This window comes from Quercus suber, unplaced genomic scaffold, assembly GCF_002906115.3.
Source record: "Quercus suber isolate HL8 unplaced genomic scaffold, Cork oak 2.0 scaffold_606, whole genome shotgun sequence".
NCBI classification, from domain to species: Eukaryota; Viridiplantae; Streptophyta; class Magnoliopsida; order Fagales; family Fagaceae; genus Quercus; species Quercus suber.
The window spans coordinates 23,857-45,673 of NW_027070049.1; the positions used below are offsets into that span (position 1 = coordinate 23,857).

A 21,817-nucleotide genomic window follows, 5' to 3' on the forward strand; every position below is an offset into this window, starting at 1 on the left:
CTGGGATTTGTAGAATAAGTAGGGGTTGAATAGGCTTTAAGTGCCTTCCACCCAAAGCGGCATGTCAAAGGTTTTAGTCTAAAAACCAACCTCTTGAAAAAAATTGGGGATGATGCTACCTACCAATCACTTCTCCTAGACTCTGCAAAAGTGGGAGTTTTGTGCACTAGTTACGACCTTTTTATAGCCTTAAAGTTTAATGGGAAAATGGCATTTGATTGTTATCATTTAGTTTAAATCAGATGAATTTTGGAACTAACATATGGGAAATGTTCCTACAAGTTACACAATGTATTTTGGATTGTGGCTCGTAATTTCAATACTCTTGAGATCACTATGATAGTGTCTGTCCAGCTACTTACTTTTTAAATTTATTTTATAAAGTAGATAGTGGGGGAAGGGGAGGTGGGGTTCAAACCACAGACACGGGGCAACACAAAGGATGCCATTACTATTGGGCTATCACTTGTACCCCTTCTAGCTACTTACTTTAGACAAATATGATTAACAGCAAAGATATCCAACTCTGTGATTAAAGTATCTGACTCTCTATGTCAGTACTCCACTTGTGTATGTTCTGAATATTGTGAGAAAAATCCATGCCATAAGGTGATGAAGATTTGTGAGTGCCTGATGCCGGAAAGATATGAAAACCTGTCTACAGTTGATTAACCAGTGGCATAGTGTTAGTTGAAATTACTATTTTATTGTTGGGATTGTAAAACAATAGGCCTGGGATTTGTAGAATAAGTAGGGGTTGAATAGGCTTTAAGTGCCTTCCACCCAAAGCGGCATGTCAAAGGTTTTAGTCTAAAAACCAACCTCTTGAAAAAAATTGGGGATGATGCTACCTACCAATCACTTCTCCTAGACTCTGCAAAAGTGGGAGTTTTGTGCACTNTCTCTCTCTCTCTCTCTCTCTCTCTCTCTCTCTCTCTCTCTCTTCCTCCCTCTCTCTCTCTCTCTCTCTCTCTCTTTTAAATTTTAGTGGTAATTCACTGCTGTTTATAATGTACCTTCCTTTTGATCAATGAAAAGACTTCTCTTTTTATTTCATGAATATTTTATTTTTCCCAGTAATCTTTACTCTCTAGTTGATGTAGTTATTGTTTTGCCCTCTGATGAGACTTAGGATTGATAAGATTGTTAATAGTAGTGGATTGTTGCCACCCAAACTCCAACACAAGCTAATAGTATTGCATTACTACTAATTCAAATAAATTAAACACATATAAATAGTAAAGAAAATGATCACATGTTTGCATTGAGCATTGGGCCATTCATAGGGAAGGTTGATCCTCATGGAGATGAGCAAAACACTTAGTAGGAAAAAAATTTGAGGGGCTTGACATAGCCCTAATTTCGTTCAATACTTAGGCAAATAATTAATGATATTAACTTATCTAAGGCAGTGATCCAACAAGTCCCACATGACTGAGGCCATACTTAATGCTTAGTGAAACGAACTGAAGTATTAATTTACCCAAAGTATGTGGTCCTAGAAACCAGACATGACTAAGGTTTTGTTTAATACTTAGTGAAATGAACTGAAGTATTAATTTACCAAAGTATGTGGTCTAAGAGACCAAGCATGACTACGGTTCTGTTTAATACTTAGTAAAATGAATTGAAGTATTAATTTACCCAAAGTATGTGGTCCAAGAGACCAGACATGAATAAGGTTCTGTTTAATACTTGGTGAAATGAACTGAGGTATTAATTTACCCAGAGTATGTGGTTCGAGAGACCAGACATGACTAATGTTCTGTTTAATACTTAGTGAAATGAATAAAAGTACTAATTTACCCAAAGTATATGGCCCGAGAGACCAGGCGTGACTAAGGTTTTGTTTAATATTTAGTGAAATAAACTGAAGTATTAATGTACCTAAAGTATGTGGTCCGAGAGACTAGGTATGACCAAGGTTCTGTTTAATACTTAGTGAAATAGTACATAGCGCATAATGTCATTAACAAAAGTATGGCAAAAAAGACTTTCATTAATAATAGTAATTTCGCATGTTATTTACATTCCAAGGATGTGGGATAACATGTTCATCTAGATTTTCAAGATAGTATGCACTTATTCTAGCCACTGAGGTGATGCGATATGGCCCTTCCTAGTTGGACTCTAGCTTTCTCCATGCTGGGTTCTTTATAGTACCCAAAACCTTTCTCAATACTAGGTCTCTAGGTGCTAATGGCCTAAGCTTTACATTGACATCATACCCTTGCTTAAACTTATGTTGATAATATGCCAATTGGATCATGACATTTTCTCTTCGCTCTTCAATTAAGTCTAAACTCTTCTCTAATAGCTCATCATTGTTGCTCGGAGTGAAAAAACTCGTTCTCAGCATTGGAATCTAGTCTTCAGAGAAATAATAGCCTCGACACCATAGGTCATTGAAAAGGGTGTTTCCCCTGTTGACCTATGAGGTATGGTTCAATATGTCCAAAGGACGTGTGACAATTCTTCTACCCATTTTCCCTTCGCATCATCTAATCTTTTTTGAGTCCACTCACTATAACCTTGTTGACAGTTTCGGCTTGCTCATTCCTCTGCAAATAGGCCGGGGTGGAATATCTATTCGTAATTCCTAGATCACAACAGTACCTCCTAAAGGCCTTGCTATCAAACTGAAGGCCATTGTCCGAGATGAGGGTATGAAGGATCCCAAACTGAGTGACAATATTTTTCAAACAAATCTCTTGGCATCCATGTCCTTGATATTTGCCAACGGTTCGCTTTAACCCACTTGGTAAAGTAATTTGTCCCAATTAGTAAATATCCCTTATTCCCTACTGCCTTAGGGAAAAGTCCAACAATATCCAAGCCCCATTAAGCATAGGGCCACAGGCTGGACAGACGATTAAGGACCCTTCCTGGTTGATGAATATTTTGGGCAAATCTCTGACACTGGTCACGCTTCTTCACATATTCTTGTGCTTCCTTCTGCATGTTCGGCCACCAATATCGCTGTGTAAGGGCTTTGCGAGATAAGGATCTGCCTCCTGTGTGACTTCCACAAATCCCTTCATTTAACTCCTTCAAAAGTAGTTCTGATGTCTCAGGGTGTATGCACAGCAAGTACAGCCCAGAAAAATAGCACTTATACAACTTTTGGTCTTGAACAGCTAAAACCAAGGAGCCTTTCTTCACACCTTGTCTACCTATGTTTTATCTTTGGGTAAGATATCCTCTTTAAGGAACAATACTATAGGGTCCATTTAGCTGGGCCTCACCCTGATTTGATGGATATGGACCCCTTCCTTTTTACCTCATAGGCTTACATAAGTCTTCAACAAAGATGACACAAGGTAAACCCTGTGTTGAGGAGGTTGCAAGAGTGGCTAGAGAGTCAGCGTGTGTGTTTCATTCCTAGCGATATGCAGCAAACTGAAAGACTCAAATCCTGGTTACAAGTGCCTGACTTGGTTCAAATATTCTTGCATTCTACATCCCTAGCCTCTAACTCCACCTTTACCTGGCCTACAACCAATCTTGAATCTGAGAATATCTCCACTACATTTCTGCCTATTTTTTGAACCATGGTCATCCCTGCCAATAGAGCCTCATACTCGCTTCGTTGTTTGTAGCTGAGAAGCTCAGTCTTAAAGATTTCTCAATAGTGACATTCTCAGGAGATACTAGAACCAGCCCCAGTCTGGAACCCATTTGATTTGCTTCGTCATCAGCGTACACCCTCTAGGATAAAGGCTTCTATGAGGAGACCATGCCAACCAATTTTTCATCCATGCCCTGCTTTTCCACCTCTTCTTTTGTAGGGGATTCAGCAAACTTGGCCAAATCTACAAGGACCTAACCTTTAATAGAGGTGTAAGGCATGTATTCGATGTCAATAGCCCTTAGGACTGTACCTCATTTGGTAATCCTCCTTATGAAGTCAGCACTCCGAAGTAGTGATCGAAGTGAAAGTTGGGTTAAAACAACAACTGTGTGGGATTGGAAGTAGTGGGGGAGTTTACATGTAGCGTGTACCATTGGCAAATAGCATTCTCTAATGGTAGATAATGAACTTCTGCCTCGTGTAATGACTTCTTACATAGTAAACTAACCTTTGCACACCACCATCAACTCGGATTAGCACCAAACTCAGGCATGAGAAGCCACAGCAATGTAAGCAAACAAGACTTCATCCACCTCAGGTTAGAGAGAGAGAGAGATAGAGAGAGAGAGAGAGAGAGAGAGAAGAAAAAGGTACAAAAGAAGTAAAGTAAAAAGCTCCTATAACTATGCCTTAACACGAGGAAGGTCCTCCTTGGGGTCAGCTGTCTTGGACTTGGGATCGTCTGCTTTGGGTTTGGACTCAACTCCCTTGGCCTTGGAAACCACATCCTTGATTGTGAAAGCATCCTTGGTATCCTTGGCCTTGGTCAGGGGTTTGACCTCCTTACCCTTACCCTAATCCTCAGGCTGAGGACCATCCTGGATGGCCTCCTTACCCTCGATCACCTCAGTCCCCTAACTTTGGTTGCCAGTCTTATCAGCCCCTTTTGAGACTTCCATAGGAGGAAGAGGGGCCTGGGTGGTGGAGGGCTGCTTAGGAGGGGGAAGAGCAAAAGCAGCAGGAGGAGGGAGCATCACTGGAATCTCTCGGATATCTTCAGAATAGAATATATTCTTAGTGCTCCTTCACTCGGAGGTAGCAGGAACTCCTGCCCAGTTGAGTGCTTCTGCCCATACCTATTTGCAATAGTCCCTGCACACCTCCACCAGCTCATCCGCCAGCCGTAGCTTCGTTTCCCGCACCCCACGTTCATAGGATGTCATCTCCATGGCCTCAGAAACTTCCTTGGCCACCCGAGTTGCTTCCTTAGCCATTTGCAGGTTGGCCTTAAGATCCAGGACCAGTTATCTCTAAGTGGCCAGCTCTATCTTAGTAATATGAAGCTTTTTATGCTGGTCTTTAGCCTGGTTTTCGACGTTCTTCAAACCCACCTTGGCACTCAGACGTGCCCTTTCCTCAGCAACTAACTTGCTGGCAAGCTCTTTGTTTTTCTGTTCAAATGTGCCTAAGGCCCTGTTAGCCTCGGCACGGAGGTTAGCCTTAACCCTAGCTTTGTTCCGAGCGTCATTGACCCATTCCTCGGCCATAGAAACTTCCTAGATAGCCTGCACATAAGCAATAGAGGAGTATGTTAGAAACAAAACAAAGGTGCACAAAAGGAAACGAGTAAAGTGTGCCTAAGGGCTTACCATGGCCAGATCCCTCTTCAGGGACAGGAAAAGCTCTGGTTGCCTTACTTTCTTCAAGGCTTCCATGTCCTTGGGAAGTAAGAGAGAGCGCTCCAAAGTCTCAGCCACATGATAGGCATGGCCTCTCTGGAATTCCCTGATAGAGGAGTTCCAAGGTAATGCCATGCCATCCAATTCTAACTTGGGGTTCCAAGTTAAATGGCGTACATTAGACAAGTGCTCGGCCTCCCTGCTTTACACTGAAGAATCCCGTGCTCTATCTCTAGTTATTTTCTGCTGTTTCGGGTCCTTCGGTGGGGCAATCTCCCCTTCCTCGATGTCCTTCTTTTTCCTTTTCTTCTTTTGCAAGTTTAGATTAAGGAGCAAGTCGAGTGGGGAAGAAAGAGGGGGAGGGGGAAGATTGGGGGGAAGCTGAGTCTTTAGGTCCTCCTCGGAGGATGACCCCTTGTTCCTCCCGGTGAGGATATCTTTCAAGCCTTTCCTCGGGTTCAAGGCCATGTCTTCCACCTCCTCGGAGTTGTTATCCACCCAAGCAGTTATAAGTCTGGGAGAATGAGTCGCAGAGGATCTGTCGAATTCACCCTCGGAGTCTGAAAGCTCCACGGGCCTTTCTTGCATATCTCTTTCTTCTTCGAGGCAAAACTGATCAATCTTAGCCTCCAGGGACAGGCGTGAGGAGGTTGTTTCCTCCCTCGAGGCTGCTACCTCACGAGGAAAGCGATGGAAAGGCAGTTCTACGGGTGGCAGGTCTTCTTGAGCTAAGAAGCCAAGCACTAAAATGTCTATTTGGGCTAGTCTAGGGTCATCGGCTCTTATTGCTTGGCCCACGTCTTGGAACAGATTTGACAAGGGCTCGAAGTCAAGTAATAAGCGGACAGCTCGCAGTTGCCTGTCTTCACTCATGAATATCTTGGACCTCAGCACCTTGTTGAGACTCGCGACGTTAACAAGGCTGAGTTTGGGAGCAACGTGCCTTTTATTTGCAAGAACATATGAGGAGCAAAACTATGTTCAATATAATGAAATCACCGTCAAAAGTAAACGGAATATAAAAATAATGAAGGGGTGATGAAGCCATAGGGCTACTGCCTATGTTTTAGAAAAAAGAAAGAAAGAAATAGGGACCTAGACCTAGGGTACCCTACCTGGCTCTCCTTCCCGAGTTGGGTAGTGAAAACTGTTGTGCCATTCCCCAGAGGCAATTAGGTAGTCATCCTTCATGCCTTTGTTGGACTTGGGAAGACACGATACAAACCTAATGATGTTGGACTAGGACTTAAGGTAATATCCTGTGTCGGCAAGTGAATGGAACTCATACATGTGAATGATGTCGTGCCCTGTGAGTCTCAAGCTTAGCTATTCATTAAGAGCATCAACGCTACCCAAGACTCTAAATAGGTTGGGGGCGCACTGGTGGGGACACAACCTATGGTTGATTAGGTAGTCTCGAGTCACCCTACCCATGGGAAGCGTTATTCCTCATTCTACGAAAGCAATCATAGGAATGAAAACCTTCTCCTCTTTTCTATCTGTGACTATCCGGTCTGGGACACAATACCGCAAGGCTACTCCCTACAGAATGTGGTACTTAGCCCTAAAACCCTCCATACCGGCGGGAAAGTCTACAAAGTGCTTGAACCTACCCATCTAGGCAAGATAAAGGGATGTGAAAGAAGTTTTCAGAGAAAGGAAACAAAGAATAGAAGGCCGAGGAGATTGGCCGAGGAGAAAAGAACCTAAAGAAATAGAAACTTATGAGAATAAGCACGTGTGTCAATTCCTGAACCCTTTAGAAGACTTGAAAGTTTTTAGGAAAAGGACTTGGAAGATTCAGAGACTTGGAAAGCTTTGAAGGTTTGAGAGTTGAGAACTTCTGGAAAGCTTGAAAATTTGTAAAATGAGAAGAGATAACTCCTCCCGGACGCCTTATATAGGAGGCAAAATTGAGTGGGAGTTATCCGGCTCAAAATTCAAGGAGAAATGCCAGCCGTAGGATCCACATCTCACCATTGGACACGGGGAACATATTGCCGCCTAGAGCATTTAATGAGACATCATAGGCTCTGAAGCGTCAGAAACAGTTATGGGACACGCGAAACGACATTCTCACATATGGAAATCAAAGGAATGTGCGGGGTTCATTTTTCAAACATCAAAACCCCACTTTTCTCCTTAAGATAGGAAGGAAAAACTGTAGTTTTAAGGGCTATTATGGGGACGCAGGCCCAAGTATACATTGGGCCTTGGGCCTTGTCCGAGAAGGCACAGTGATCCAAGAATAGATCAACAGTAAGGAAGGAGTAAGGCTTTGAACTTCACGAGCAAGCTATGATTGTAAAGGCTGGGAAAGGTAGGCTGAGGAGGAGTATCTTCTCAGTGTAAGGGCCATTTTTGTTATGTTATGTTGGGTTGGGCTGTCTCTTGCAGTATTAGGCATAAATGTTCTGAGTAAAAGAGTTGAGACTGGTCCAACTGCAACTTAACTTGGTCTGACTTGTGCGCAAATTATGCCTCGTCTACCAGGAACATGCTTATAGTAGGCAGAGCTATTTCAGATGGGTTGTGGCAGATAGATATGATAATAATAACAAAATAGAATACTCTGACTATTTAATAAAAGAAAATGACCAAATGATCACTATTCAAGAAACATAATCGCAATAATTATAATTATTTTTACAAAGAGAACAAAGGGGAATAGCTAATAATATATGAGTAAATCAGAAGAGAAAAAGAAATCAAGTTAAGTCTGGTCCACAGGAACAAAACCAAAGAGGAAATAACGCTTCTTCTCAACACAATCAATCTCTAAGGGAAATCCTGTCGTGGAAATTGATCATTTTGAGGGAAATTGACCTAAATGGTTGGTGCCTAGAGGAACCCTTTTTGCTTTTGCCAGAGAGTAGGATTTTGAGAGGGAGAGAGGGAAAATCAACCTACTGGTGCATGCCTGCTGGTCTAACTCTCTATTTTTTCCTTTTCTTCTTTCTTTTGTTTTTAGTTTTTTCTCTTATCTTTTCTTTCTTTTCTTTTACACTTGTTTTCTATTTTTGTGATTCCTTTTCCCTAAATTCTTCCTCTTTTCTAGGCACGACAAGGGTCTCCTTATATAGGACCTGCCATGACCAAATTTTTTTATTTTAGCCCTTAACCACCTTTGTCTGGTCTGAATGTACACGCCGACCTCCACTAGTCCGTTTGTGTGCCACTCCCTTGCTTCAGACAAAAGAGAGTTGTTTTATTTATTAGTCTGCTGTGGCACCCTTTCCTGCCACGGTGTGGGTGCTCTCTCTCTCTACCCCTCATGGCATGTGCCTAGCGGTTCGCACTCAACCTTGCTTCTTTTGGGTGGTCATCCCAGCAGGACATACCCCCCAAAAGAGTTTGGGCAGGAACTATAGAATAGCTTTTTCCCCTCTCCCCACCGTCAAACCATGCCCTCTTATCTTTGACCCATGACCACACCATGTCCCATATTGGCTGGGTACAGGCTGATGGTGCCTAGGCCTTATGTGTGCCCCTTTTCATGTATGTCCAAAATCTGTCTGCTGCTCATGCGTTTGCCGCGGTCTAGAAGCTTGCTTGCATAGTCTGTCGCCCTTTTTTGACCCTTTATGTAGGTTGTTTTACGATTTCTTGCTTCCCTTAGGGGCTGGGCTTTATTTGATACTGGGTTTTATATTTCTTTCAGCCTATTCCTTGATTGCCATCATGTCCTGTCATATCACTCTGTCATTCCTGTTGTAATAACTTGATCCTGCTGGGCCTCTTCAGGCCTGCCGTTTATTCTTTCCCCAGTGGCTTAGCATGGCCATGGGTTTTCTTACTTATGAGCTCATGTGTCCCTTTTGTTTTTTCTTAGGCATTCTTGACCCATTTGCTTTTCTTAGACTTCCTTGGCCCTTTTCCTAACTCTGTGTTCCCATGAGCTTTTACTAACTTCATTGGGCTTCCACAACCCAATTACCTTATACTCATCCTTGGCTTCTAAAATAACCATCAACACTCAGCTAAACGAAGAAGGGGTCAAAAGGTGAGTTCTATTATCCAAAGCGACATTACAGAAGGTTCTATTGATAAGGATATGTACTGCTAACGCACAAGATGAAATGGGAGCTGAGAAATATCTAATAAAAAGCTGCTACCACCGCATTGAATACTCTGCAACTAAATTTCTGGCCGCATTTATGTGGAGAAGACCCTTGAACAGTACTTTTTTTGGTCGTCCCAATTCATAGAGGGCCTGAGAGGGTGTCCAATGAGACAAACACTCAAGTAATAGCTTGGACGACCGACAAATGGAGGGCCAAGATCATTCAAAGGGAAATATATAATGTGAAGGGCCCTTGATGAAAGAGAGATTGAAAAATAGAAAGAGAAACACTATAGAAATCAAGAACTGAACTTGTAATCCAATTTGAGAATCAATATATAAGAACTGATCTCTTCGGACTATGCCGAGGACAATTTTCTTAAGATTAAACTAGTCAATCTTTATTTTCTTGTTATCTGAATCTACCTTATCTGTTGTCTGATTCATTAAAACACCCAATTCATAGAGGGCCTGAGAGGGTGTCCAATGAGACAAACACTCAAGTAATAGCTTGGACGACCGACAAATGGAGGGCCAAGATCATTCAAAGGGAAATATATAATGTGAAGGGCCCTTGATGAAAGAGAGATTGAAAAATAGAAAGAGAAACACTATAGAAATCAAGAACTGAACTTGTAATCCAATTTGAGAATCAATATATAAGAACTGATCTCTTCGGACTATGCCGAGGACAATTTTCTTAAGATTAAACTAGTCAATCTTTATTTTCTTGTTATCTGAATCTACCTTATCTGTTGTCTGATTCATTAAAACCCATTTTTCCAACTCACTCTCTACAAATTCATTGTATTGGGTTTTTTGGGCCTAAGGTCATTTATCCTTCGATCATTTATGCCAAGGACAGTTTTCTTAAGATTAAACTATTCAATCTTTATTTTCTTGTTATCTGAATCTACCTTATCTGTTGTCTGATTCATTAAAACCCAGTTTTACAACTTACTCTCTACAAATTCATTGTATTGGACTTTTTAGGCCTAAGGTCATTTATCCTTCGGTCTTGGGACTCCAATCAGATCCTTACACTAAAAATTAAGACACTATTTCTATTTCACTTATAAACATTATCTCACTAAACCCAAAAAAAAAAAAAAAAAGTCTCATTGCATGCGTAAAACGCGTATGATGAATCTAGTTAATATATATTTGAATTAGTATATTGCTAATTAATGAGTCCCGCACTACTCAGAACCCAAGTGCTATGACGAGGTGGATGAAGTGCTTAATCACTAGGCCCCACACTCAGGTTATATTAATTGTCAATAATTAGGAATATTAAAAATCGATATCATATTAAGATATTAATTAAAAACAAGCAAATTACATAATTCTATTAGTAGTTTCAAATTCATGTTTTAAGAAAGTCTTAATACCAAGCACTATCCAAACTTTTCAAAAATATTCTATTTATTTCCTAAGCACAAACCGCGCTTATATTATTTATGCTCATTTTTCCAAAAGCTAGTTTATGGTTAGTTTAATTGCCACAACACTTGTTTTTTAGATATAAGTTGCCTAAAGGCAACTTTTTTACTTTTTTTCTTTTTTTCTTTTAACAAAATCTTACAACACTTTCTTTTTTTAATTTATAATTTGATAATTACAATAAAGGGAGAAATTACATTTTATATTTCTTCGTTACAAACACCAAAATGTGTCAACTCTTCACTATAAACAGGTCCTTAGTATATATATATATATTTTTTTTTTTAAAACATATACACCAAACAGACGTTTAGTGTTTTTTTATTTTTTAAAACCTATGGTGAGTTGATTGATACCTCGCTTGATGCAATGAGATTTTATGCTGCCCCGATAAAATAAAAATAAAAATCGGAGAAAAGGATAAATAGCAACCAGTGAGACATTTCAGAGCCATACTTTCAGCCCCACCCTTTATCTGTATTTTTCTTGTGTCAGCCACTCTTCTCTATTATGATAATATTTGTGGATAATAGTTTTCATTGGATATTATGGGACAGGACTCCATTCATTATAAAGTAGCATATACTCCACAAACAATTGCACAATCAATATTTTTTCTCTCTGCTTCCAAGTCTACAGTTCCTGAGCTGAGCCCAGACAGGTACAACAACTGTACAAGTAACCCCACACTCACATAGCAGCTTTTTAATCATCAACAACTTCATTTCTCTTTGATGCTTTAGGTTCTAACTCCTATTGCACAAAGAAAGTTTCTGTCTTGCACTAATTAAATTGCTCAGTACCACTAATATATTTATTTCTTTGGGTTTTTACTTTTTTTTTTCTTCGGCTAAATATGTTGATCTTTGCTTGTTTTGGAACCCAAGTTTCATTTTTGATGGATTTTGATGTTGTAGAGTCTTTGTTAGGCTTATTGGTTGATATGCATAGTGGGTATGGTTGATACAATCTTTAAAGTTGTGGAATTTCATTTGTTATAGCAATTGGTTTCAGTGATGAAATGATGCAAATTCTGACACCCAGGTTTGGATTTTTGATTAGTTTGTCACAATGCTTGGACCCTTTGGTTGAATTTTGCTATAGATATGGAGAACATATTTGGTGAAAAGCCCGAGTAATTATTAAGTACTTGCTCCCTGCTCTCACAAAATAGTAAGTCCCTATAATTAAATTCATGATAGGACCCATTATTTATGTGAGAAGAGGGAGCATTGCTCAATTACTTCCAGAGAATTGAATAGTTTTCTGAAAACCCCATGTTGCGGTTTATTTCCAGTTCTTGATGTTCAAGTCTATTCTTTTCGTTTAACTTTTGGAAACTTGTCATGAAATACTTGCCTAAGTTTTATTTCCAAACTTTTTTTAACAGAAGTGAGTGTATAGAAAGTAGAATATACGTTCATAATAACATTCATGGTTGTCAATCTCAATAATTTTTCTCTATGTTGTTGATGTTCTCAATATTCTAGAAAATGTGACTGGTTAAATGAGACAAAAGACAACCCTTTTTGTTAGAACTATTTTTCATGAACATTTTACTATTGATTTTGAGGATTGCAAATTGAGAACAAGTATGGGCACTTATAATTATAATTATATAATTTTTTTCTTCCCCTTATGCAATCATGTGAGTTTCTTTTGTCCTTTTGGTATCGGCTGGGGAAGCAATCTTATTACTCCTGTAGAAGTTTGAAATTTCATGCTTTGGTTTTCCTTTTCTTTCATTAAGCAGGAATAAAATTGATGGAAGACCCTTGTTAGGACTTAAGATGCATATTAAATTGGCAGGAGCCAATACACTGTTGAGCTACAGATATCTGTCTAATGCATGTTGATCATTGTTTTTGTCAAATCACGAGACATATAGTTTAGACTCTGGAATTATTTGTAACCATCAGCTTTCCAACAGTTCAATCCATATGCTAATACCATCCTTCCTCTATATCTCTCTTAAGAAAAAGAAATTTATGGTAAAGCTCTAGTGGCTATATCCTGCATCAATCACAATGTCATGGTTGGCTCATTGGGGTTCAGTTATAAGACATAATAAATTTAATACTTGGGACTTACAGGTATTTTTTCTTTAGGAACTTTCTACGAAGGAATGTGAAAAGGAAATAGAAATTTGAGTCTTGGCCTTGGTGGGTGCTCTTGTAAAGTTATCTCTAGCTGAAGACTTTAAAATTGGAAAAGACAAGAGGACCATATGGGAGAATCTGGCAATGAGAAGGCTATTTCCAAAACCACCAGAAAACATCAAGTGAGGACTACCACTATCAAGAAAGGATGGGTTCAAGCGTTACCAATCAAGGTAAGTTCTGCAATAACTTTTTTCTGAATATTTGGACTTCGTCATTTTACTTCTTCTGCTGTATACTTTGACTGGCCTCAATTTGAGTCTGAGAACGTATCATTGTTAAGGGACTTGAGATTAAGGTCTAGCTACCATGGTTTTGCTCTCTGGATAATCCTTTTTACTCCACCAGTCTTTTTATTTTGGATAAGTAATAAGTATTGAGAAGAGGAAGAGCTTTATGTACACAGGGTATATACACAAAAGTTTTCTAAAGAATTACAAGAAGAATGAGTTAATATTATATGTAGCTTCTCCTGCTATAAGTAACAATCCAAGAATAGCAGTTCAAGCCTATCATAAACTGCATTGAAAAATAGTACTATATAGAAAAGTGAATGGAGAACTTGTGTGTTAAAAACATTATCTTGTCATCATATCAAACCCTTCATCCCCTCCTCCCACCCCTAAAAAATAAAAATTAAAAAAATTAAAAAAAAAAAAAACCTGGTAAAATTATGATGATTCTTTGGTTTGGAATAATTAAAGATCTATTAAATTTAAAGTCTTAATGATTTTTGCCTTGTGGACCCAACGTGTGTGTATTAATCATATGTAGTTTATATGAATGCTGCTTTGATGGAAGTTTGAAGTTTGTGTTGTCCAAAAATTAATGCTTCTTGAGCCTTTAACTTATCAGGAGCATTCCCTTAATGACAAGAATCAATTATATCCGACATCAAAGTCTAGAAATTCAAAAAATCAACCCTACTGCATCATCTGCAAGACCAAAAATAGTTGCAGAACAGTGCGCTCAAGAACAAAGTTAATGAACATTTTGATAGAAAGAGGGAAACCCCAGGAAGTCCAGTCCATATTTGACAATTTGATTGAAGGAGGGCACAGGCCATCCCTCGTAACACCCCAGACCTTCATCCTATGCACAAACCTCAAGGCCTCCTTTAATTTACCTTCCTTACAATACCCACTTATGATGATGCCACAAGTTCGCTCATTGGCCTGCACTTTGTTGTTCTGCATCTCTAAAATCATCCCTTCAGCCCTCTGTCTCTCCATTTTGAGCATAAGCTGTTAATATTGTGTTGTACGTAACTGCATCAGGTTGCATCCCAGAATCTACCATCTTATATACCAGATTCCAAGCCTCTGTGATGTTGTTCTTCTTACACCATGCTCTGACAAGCACATTATAAGTCCTGAGATTGGGCTTTACATTTCCTCTTGGGACATCAAGTCTAGCAGCTTCAGAGATTCTGCAGGCTTACCGGCAATCCCATAACCTTTAATTAATGTGTTATAAGTGCTAGTAGTGGGTTTTAGTCCATTCTCCTTCATTTTCCAAAAGGTTTCCATGGCTTCCTCTATGTTCCCAGATTCAGAGAAAGCATTTATAACAGCATTAAAAAATATTGAGTCAGGCTTCATTTCATTTTCTTCCACCTGTGAGATAATCAAATGTATGGACTCGAAGCGCTTCTGGATGGTCAAGGCAGCCAAAAGGGTTGTGTACGTTACGAGGGATGGCCTGTGCCCTCCTNGGGGGATGGGGGTGAATCTTAGTATGTAACATACCAAATCTTAACTTCTTTCCCTACCAAATACAGAATCGATTAAAATGATACTAGATAGAGAAGAAAAGAAATGCTCTTAATCATGCAAACTAATGTACTAAGAACATGTCAACAGAGCAACAACTTGCAAATTGCAATGAACTCAGGAAAGCAGTACTGGAAAGTTTAACAAGTTCATAAAATTTTCTGTTTGGCTTGGAGGGATGTTAAGTTCTCTAAACAAATAGAAGAACTGTTTTGAAAAAAATAATTATACAGATTAACAGTGGGATTAAGTGAAAATGCCCAAATAATACCACCTCTGAGTTCTCAAGGTTACCATATAAGTTGTGCTGAATGAGTTTGATGCTGGTGATTTTATAAACAGCCTTTCCATATACCATCCATTTGATCACATGTAAGTATTAAAAAACCTTAGGTATATCATAATATAATATAATATTATATAATAATGAAGGGAGGGGTGTTGGGGGGAAGAAAATCAGCCAATTGGGGAAAATAAATAATATATATATATATATTAAATATTGTGAATTTCTTCATAAAGCAAAAGAAGAAGATGAAAAGATGAAACCAACTGATTAAAGAAACCATCGGGGCCATTGTATTATGTTTCCAATGATTTTAGTTAGATGGCTAACCAAAACCAAAGAAAAAAACATATATGGGGACTTTTCTTTCTTTGTTTGTTCATTAAGAGAGAGAGAGAGAGAGAGAGAGAGAGAGAGAGAGAGAGCATGAGCTTCCAGCCAAGTGGACCCATTGCCTTTAGTTTCCAGTGAATTTAGTTAGATGGGCAGCCACAACACACCCCCCCCCCCCCCTCTCTCCCCCAAAAAAACACAACATAATCAATTTGAATGCTTGCTAATGAAAAAAGATAAGCGTGGGGGCATATTACCTGATGCACTAGTACTTTTCTAAAACAAACATAGGATTTTTGTCCAAAAAAAAAAAAAGTTTTGAACTTTCATATATAGTATAGATTTATGTCACTACATCAATCAGAATTTGATTTGTATATATAGTGGGTTTGATGCTAGAGTTGTAAAGCTTATTATTGATTTTTACTTTTAAGGTTGCTGAGATCTTTACTAATCCCTTTAGGATCACTTATAACACATTATATGTGGATTTTGATAATTGTAACAGGAGGACTTAATAGTGAATATATTAAACTGCTAATACGGTTTTGGCTAAACAATCAAAACAATATGCCATGCAATAATGAGAAGAATTTGTGGGAAGAAAAAGATAAGAACCAGAAGGCCAGACTATCATAGTTCAAACTCACCTCATCCACCCCATCTCTGTCCATAATTTCCACAAATCCTTTGATCAATGAGTTAAAAATGACAAGGTTAGGGTGCACCCCAAGATCCTTCATCCTATGCACAAACCTCAAGGCCTCCTTTAATTTACCTTCCTTACAATACCCACTTATGATGATGCCACAAGTTCGCTCATTGGCCTGCACAAAAAAAAAAAAAAGAGAGAGAAAATCTCACCTGCCAGTAATAGAATAATGCATGGGAAGCATTAATATGCAGGTTATGACATTGATGGCTGAATTTGGGGTCAAACCAGATGTGATAACATATAGTACCATCATGAATGCATGGAGCACAGCAGGGTTCATGGAGAAGTGCAGGGAAATCTTTGATGACATGATGAAGGCTGGAATAGAACCTGATGCACATGCCTACAGCATTCTTGCTAAAGGATATGTGCGTGCACAAGAACCAGAGAAAGCCAAAGAACTATTGACAGCAATGATTAAATCCGGAGTCCGTCCAAATGTTGTGATTTTCACAACTGTCATCAGTGGTTGGTGCAGTTCTGGCAAAATGGATCACGCAATCAAGGTTTTCAATGAGATGTGTGAATACAAGGTTTCTCCCAATCTGAAGACATTTGAGACCCTGATTTGGGGATATGGAGAAGCAAAGCAGCCATGGAAAGCAGAAGAAATGCTCCAAATTATGAAAGAATTTGACATTCAGCCAGAGAAATCCACTATCTTGCTTGTTGCAGAAGCTTGGCGTGCCACTGGGTTAACAAAAGAGGCAAATCGGATACTGGGTACTATGAAAGGTAAGGGAATGACACATCTAATACCAACAGAAGAAGAGATACAAGAGGAGAGCTTAGAGAAAATTTACCAGAGGCAGCCTACTGGTGCCTCTTATTCCAATTTGTTACAGATACCAGCAATATTTACCAGTGATCAAAAAGGATCAGCTGCAGCAACTAAAAAAAGCCGAATGGTGTTAAGAGATGGTGATTTTTCATTAGAGAGTTCATGCCTTGCTACTAAAACTGTGTATCTTTCTCATACTTGTAAATTTGGGGATAGATCACCAATCATATGCCGGAAACAGTCACAAGGGCAGCTTGGAACGTATGCTCCGCTTGCACTTTCATGTACAGTTGGATTCTTGAACTGAAGGAAATACAGAAATCAATTATGCTTGTTGATGTATTTGCATCCACGAAGCCTTCCCAGAGAAATTCAACTTATAAATGTTGTCAATAGCTAAGAAAGCTGCTTCATTTCATTTTGATTGAGCACTGCCGAATATCCAAAGTCAATATAATTAACATGTATTTTTTTTTTTTTTTACAACCCATCAAAAGTTAATGAAACTGATATGCTCATTCTTGTAAAATGTTCTGCTCTCTCTCTCTCTCTCTCTCTCTCTCTCTCTCTCTCTCTCTCTCCAATTAAGGAATAAAATACTTGCTCCCTCTATCTTGAAATATGAGTATCCCAGCACTTGGCTGTGGAGCATTATTCTTTCAAGTTTCAACCAGTTTGCCATTCATCAAAGCCAATAAGGAATGACTAGTAGAACATTGACCATAGAGCTTTTATATATCCATACTAGTTTAGAAGTTCTTGTTGGTTTGCTTTTAGGGTTAGATGTGGTGGACTAGCGCAAATTAATGATGATGGATTTTACAAAATGGGTATGTGGAGATTACCAGAAATAGGAGGGCAATTGGATATTTAAAGATCATCACAGCCACCACTTTGTGTCAATGATTGTGGATTTAATAGGTCAATTTTTTTTTTCTATCTTATATTCTCAGTAAAATGATAAATGTGAAGAAAATTTTCATTCCAGGTGGTTGAGGAGATTTTGGTTTGTAATGGTTTGTGTGGGTGGCAGTTTGGATGGTAGGTGGCTCTAGGGTGGTTTGTGGTGGCTCTTGTGTGGGTGGTGGTTTGGGCTGGTTAGTGCAACCCAGTGTTGTGTTTTTTGGCCAAAAATTGAGTAGAGATAGGAGAGAGAAAAATAATATTTATATGGATAGAGAAAAAAATATTGAGGCTAATGTAGGTGTCTAAATGTTAAAATAGCAACATGTAAGTTTTTTAGGTTAGTTTGGCTAAAACCTTGTAGAGACTGATGTAAATGCTCTTATCATCTAAAGTAATGGCTAGCGTTAAATGATTAATAAATAACAATTTATGTGAAGAGAGGGAGAAAACGTTCATTAAACTCTTTAATAAGGGTTGAAAAACGAAAATTCAGTAAATGAGCTCTTTAGTGTGTTCTCAAGAGTTTCCATATCAAAGAGTCCTACAAGATTATTCAAAGAGTGTAAGAATATTTAGATGTCTTATTGTGGATACTATTAAAGCTGCTGCCTGCTGGTGAATGGTGATTTCAGAAGCCATTCTAATACACATTTGAATGGTACTGCTACCAATGAAACTTTTCCCCCATATGCAGGCAGACATTACTTGGGAATTGTTCTCTGAGAATGCTATGCTCGGAACTGCTTCTTCAGAATTCTCTGAGACATTCTTTAGTAACCATAAGGCCACCTCTACATCCAAGTTGTGCGCTATGCACATTTATGGGACTCCTCAAGGTTTCTTGAAAATCCGAAATTTTCCATTTTCTTTAGTTAAATAATTAAAAATCAGGCCATAACTATTTATGCAAGACCAAGAATAACAGAATAGTGCAAATATAATCGTGAAATTAACTCTTTGAATATAAATATAATGCACCATACAAAAAAGAATTGTTTAATTAATTATAGAGTTCTATCTTTTTTCCTATGTGAATTTGATACTTCTCCATTAGGAGGTTGAGAAGGAACCCTGCTGAGAAGCCATACAAGCACTACACCAACAAGAGCACCAGACAGATGTGCAATGTGGTTGACGCTTTGCAACGAATTGCCTCCACGAAAGGTGCCTGATAAAGCTGTTGAAGCTTGGGCTGCTTCCATAACCTATTGTGTCCAAGAAAAGCATATTAAGGAGAATTATGGTTTAGCTACCCAAGAAAACTAAAAAAATGAAAAACAGCGTCGTCACATGAGAGATGACATATTTTTACAAAGCTAGTTGATAAAATACAATACAAATTTACAATTATTGACATGGATTTGTCCACTGCAAAAACTTAATGAAATGTATACATATCAGACCAACACACAAAGTAAAACACAGCTTTTCCCCCTCTCCAACTTTCCATAAGAACAAAATCAGTGAGTATGAGCACCTTTTTCTGATGAATTTTACCCTTTCAATTTATATAAGAGAACAAAAAGTGCTCACCTTTTCTATAACAAATTGGCCCAATATAAGCACTTCAAGGATCTTCCTCCAGTCCCAGGACATCTACAGCAAGCATAAGATGGTTGAAGACTATATGTGACTTAATTTAATTTCACGATGTAGTTTACAAATCATACAATTTGGAATACCTTTACAAGGACACTTATTGTAAATAACCCAAAAACAGCACCAGATGCCCCAACAGATACTGTATTCCTTGGTAGAATCAGCCAAGAGACAAGGTTTGCTCCAACACCCGTAAGAATATAAGAAAGCCACAATGCAAAATTCCCTTCCTCTTCTTCAACGAGCTTTCCTATTTGAGGAAATATGTGACTGTCAAATTTTGATTTATCATTCTAGAGCACCCTTGTCAACAATCACTAACTAGAAAAAAGAGTAATTAAGACCCTCACCAAAAATATACAAGAAGAAAAGGTTGCTTGAAAGATGATTCCTGAAAATGACACAAGGCAATAGAGTAAAAGGGCTAAAGTAAGAGGGCAGGACAATAGGCAAAATCTGTCTTTCATGCAACCTTCAAAAACATATAGTTCTCACCAATTGGCATGGCAAAACATTGCGGTCACGAACTGATACCAAGCAGGCCAATTGTGGTACAAATATAGACTTCTAATGCCACGAACCTAGCAAAAAAAAAAATTTGTGTCAGATTGACTGTCTGTATTATGTTATACAAGAGAACTAGCAATGAATCATATAACTATAACAGATATAAAAAAATTTCCCCTGAGGACATAAGTATATCCATTTGGCATCATAACATCCTACAGGAGTTGAAGATACAGCCTCCAAACGTAGCAAAATTTAATAAATCTGCTAAAAATACAAATAAATCCATGGCTAGAAGCCAGAAGAAATCAGTACCTGAAACAAGTGATCTGCCACATATATTCCAATATTAAGAAGTATGATCCAGAATATCCCATTTACTCGTTTCTCAGGCTTTCGTCTCTCCTCTGGCTTCCCAAGTTCCAGCTGTGATATCATATCTAACAAACATAATTACAAGGTTGCTTAAACAGTTCTATTACCTACATATGAAACTGCATGAACTTAAATCCAGCAGGAAGGCAATGACAAAAACCACAGTCCCCACGAGCATTAAGGTGAAGCTCTAAATTCCCCCCATTAGCAAATTCATAAATATCACATCATAAACTTTGGACCTTTGGTTAGAACTTACAAATCGCTTTTCTTGCTTTCAAGTTTTCATCAAAAGCAAGAAAAAATACCCCAAATATGCTTTGGAAGAAAAAAGTATACTTCAATTATGTATTACAATAAGCACTTACTAACTTTTCATACTTTTTTATGTACTTTAAATACCCATTACCCACCACACCAAGTGTTATGGAGCGGCAGAGGAGAGAGGGTGAAAATGAAGGATTTGATTGGGTTTGGTGAGAGTTTGATGAGTGTAAGAGAGAGGATGAGAAGCAAAGGTTGGAGATTTGGTTGGACGAGGAAAAGAAGCCAAGGGCATGAGTTTACATGAATAAGAATTATAGGGTCCGAGGCCGAGAGTTCGGAGTTGGAGTTGCTGAAACTGTAACTGTCCCATTGTTGTGGATTTTGGAGGGAACTGTGAGAAGTCTTAACTGTAGACAAGTCTCGTTTTATATAAACGTAGAACTCTCCTCCACCTCAAGAGTGCCCATCTCACTCCACGTCCTGCCTTTAACAAGAAGGCATCGTTGGAGTTATTTTGACTAGTAATGCTAGGAAGGCATAAAAATGAATAATTTTGTTTATGCAATCATTCCACGTGTTGTGAGTCAGTGAGTGGTGAAAGTGTATCTTCACATGGCCTATCATTACATAATTATTAATCACAATTTATCACGTTAACAAGTTGTGACACAAAATTATATATTTTTATGTGTACATAACATTGCTCTATTTTGACATGAGCGGTGTCTATTCACACACCAAAATATATACATGAGTATACACAAAGGGCACACGGCTAAATAAAATAGTAAAATATGATACAATTAGCTAGTAAGCATTTTTCATATTATCTAGAAATAAGCCAATCAAATGACCTAACACTTACAAGACTCAAGTTCATTCATTCTCTCTCTCTCTCTCTCTCTCTCTCTCTCTTTGCCAACTTATGGTTCTTGAAGAGCATGGGTAATGGAGGTTAGGTATGTTCTTGAAGAACACGGGTAGGCTTTAGTGATAATGGAAGAGGTTGGCTTAGCCGAAGTCACAACCCTCTCCTTCTCCCAAGGATCCAACTGAGCTTTTAAAAAGATGGACTATTATGGTCTAGTCAGGCTACTAGCTTAAGGGAATGCAATGGGAAAATTGAAAATAAACATTTGAATTTTGGGTGTTCTTGGTTTTTAAAGGGAAATTGAATGATAAAACAATCTTTCAACTTCACCATCACTTTCCCCCAAGCATTCACAATGTTACACTATTTAAGTTTTGATGATAAATTGAAATAGTGTTTCTTAGACATGATTTTTGTATAACATGAATAAAATTGTATTTCATTTTTTCCTTAATGGTGGATGCCTATATCCAAACTTTTGAATGAATTG

General features: G+C 38.5%; 2 protein-coding genes across 4 annotated transcripts; one reads left to right on the forward strand and one right to left on the reverse strand.

Moving 5' to 3' along the window:
- The first annotated feature begins 11,206 nt into the window (after window positions 1-11,206).
- LOC111987770 (pentatricopeptide repeat-containing protein At5g25630) lies at window positions 11,207-17,289 on the forward strand. 3 transcript variants are annotated; one of them, XM_065765081.1, is made up of 3 exons: window positions 11,207-11,434; window positions 12,865-13,088; window positions 16,213-17,289. In XM_065765081.1, the coding sequence occupies exons 2-3, from the start codon at window positions 12,984-12,986 to the stop codon at window positions 17,107-17,109; spliced, it is 1,002 nt and encodes a 333-aa protein (XP_065621153.1). In that variant the 5' UTR covers window positions 11,207-11,434; window positions 12,865-12,983; the 3' UTR covers window positions 17,110-17,289. The 3 variants fall into 3 exon arrangements, with proteins under 3 accessions (XP_065621153.1, XP_065621154.1, XP_065621152.1); XM_065765082.1 differs by having other exon boundaries at window positions 11,207-11,417; window positions 12,850-13,088; XM_065765080.1 differs by having other exon boundaries at window positions 11,208-11,417.
- A 1,357-nt stretch (window positions 17,290-18,646) lies between these two features.
- LOC136061022 (rhomboid-like protein 11, chloroplastic) lies at window positions 18,647-20,284 on the reverse strand. Its single transcript, XM_065765087.1, has 6 exons — window positions 20,130-20,284; window positions 19,803-19,888; window positions 19,658-19,698; window positions 19,391-19,557; window positions 19,242-19,304; window positions 18,647-18,913 (listed from the first exon to the last, which is right to left on the reverse strand). The coding sequence occupies exons 1-6, from the start codon at window positions 20,250-20,252 to the stop codon at window positions 18,713-18,715; spliced, it is 681 nt and encodes a 226-aa protein (XP_065621159.1). The 5' UTR covers window positions 20,253-20,284; the 3' UTR covers window positions 18,647-18,712.
- Window positions 20,285-21,817: the final 1,533 nt, after the last annotated feature.

Bases quoted from the DNA above. Each gene is read 5' to 3' on its own strand.
- LOC136061022 (XM_065765087.1), bottom strand. From the start codon at position 20,252: ATGATATCACAGCTGGAACTTGGGAAGCCAGAGGAGAGACGAAAGCCT. The intron at 19,305-19,390 runs GTATTCCAAATT...TGCTTGCTGTAG, and splicing joins CAATAAGTGTCCTTGTAAAG to ATGTCCTGGGACTGGAGGAA. The intron at 18,914-19,241 runs GTGAGCACTTTT...TGGACACAATAG, and splicing joins GCCAATTTGTTATAGAAAAG to GTTATGGAAGCAGCCCAAGC.
- LOC111987770 (XM_065765081.1), top strand. From the start codon at position 12,984: ATGGGAGAATCTGGCAATGAGAAGGCTATTTCCAAAACCACCAGAAAA. The intron at 13,089-16,212 runs GTAAGTTCTGCA...ATTAATATGCAG, and splicing joins TTCAAGCGTTACCAATCAAG to GTTATGACATTGATGGCTGA.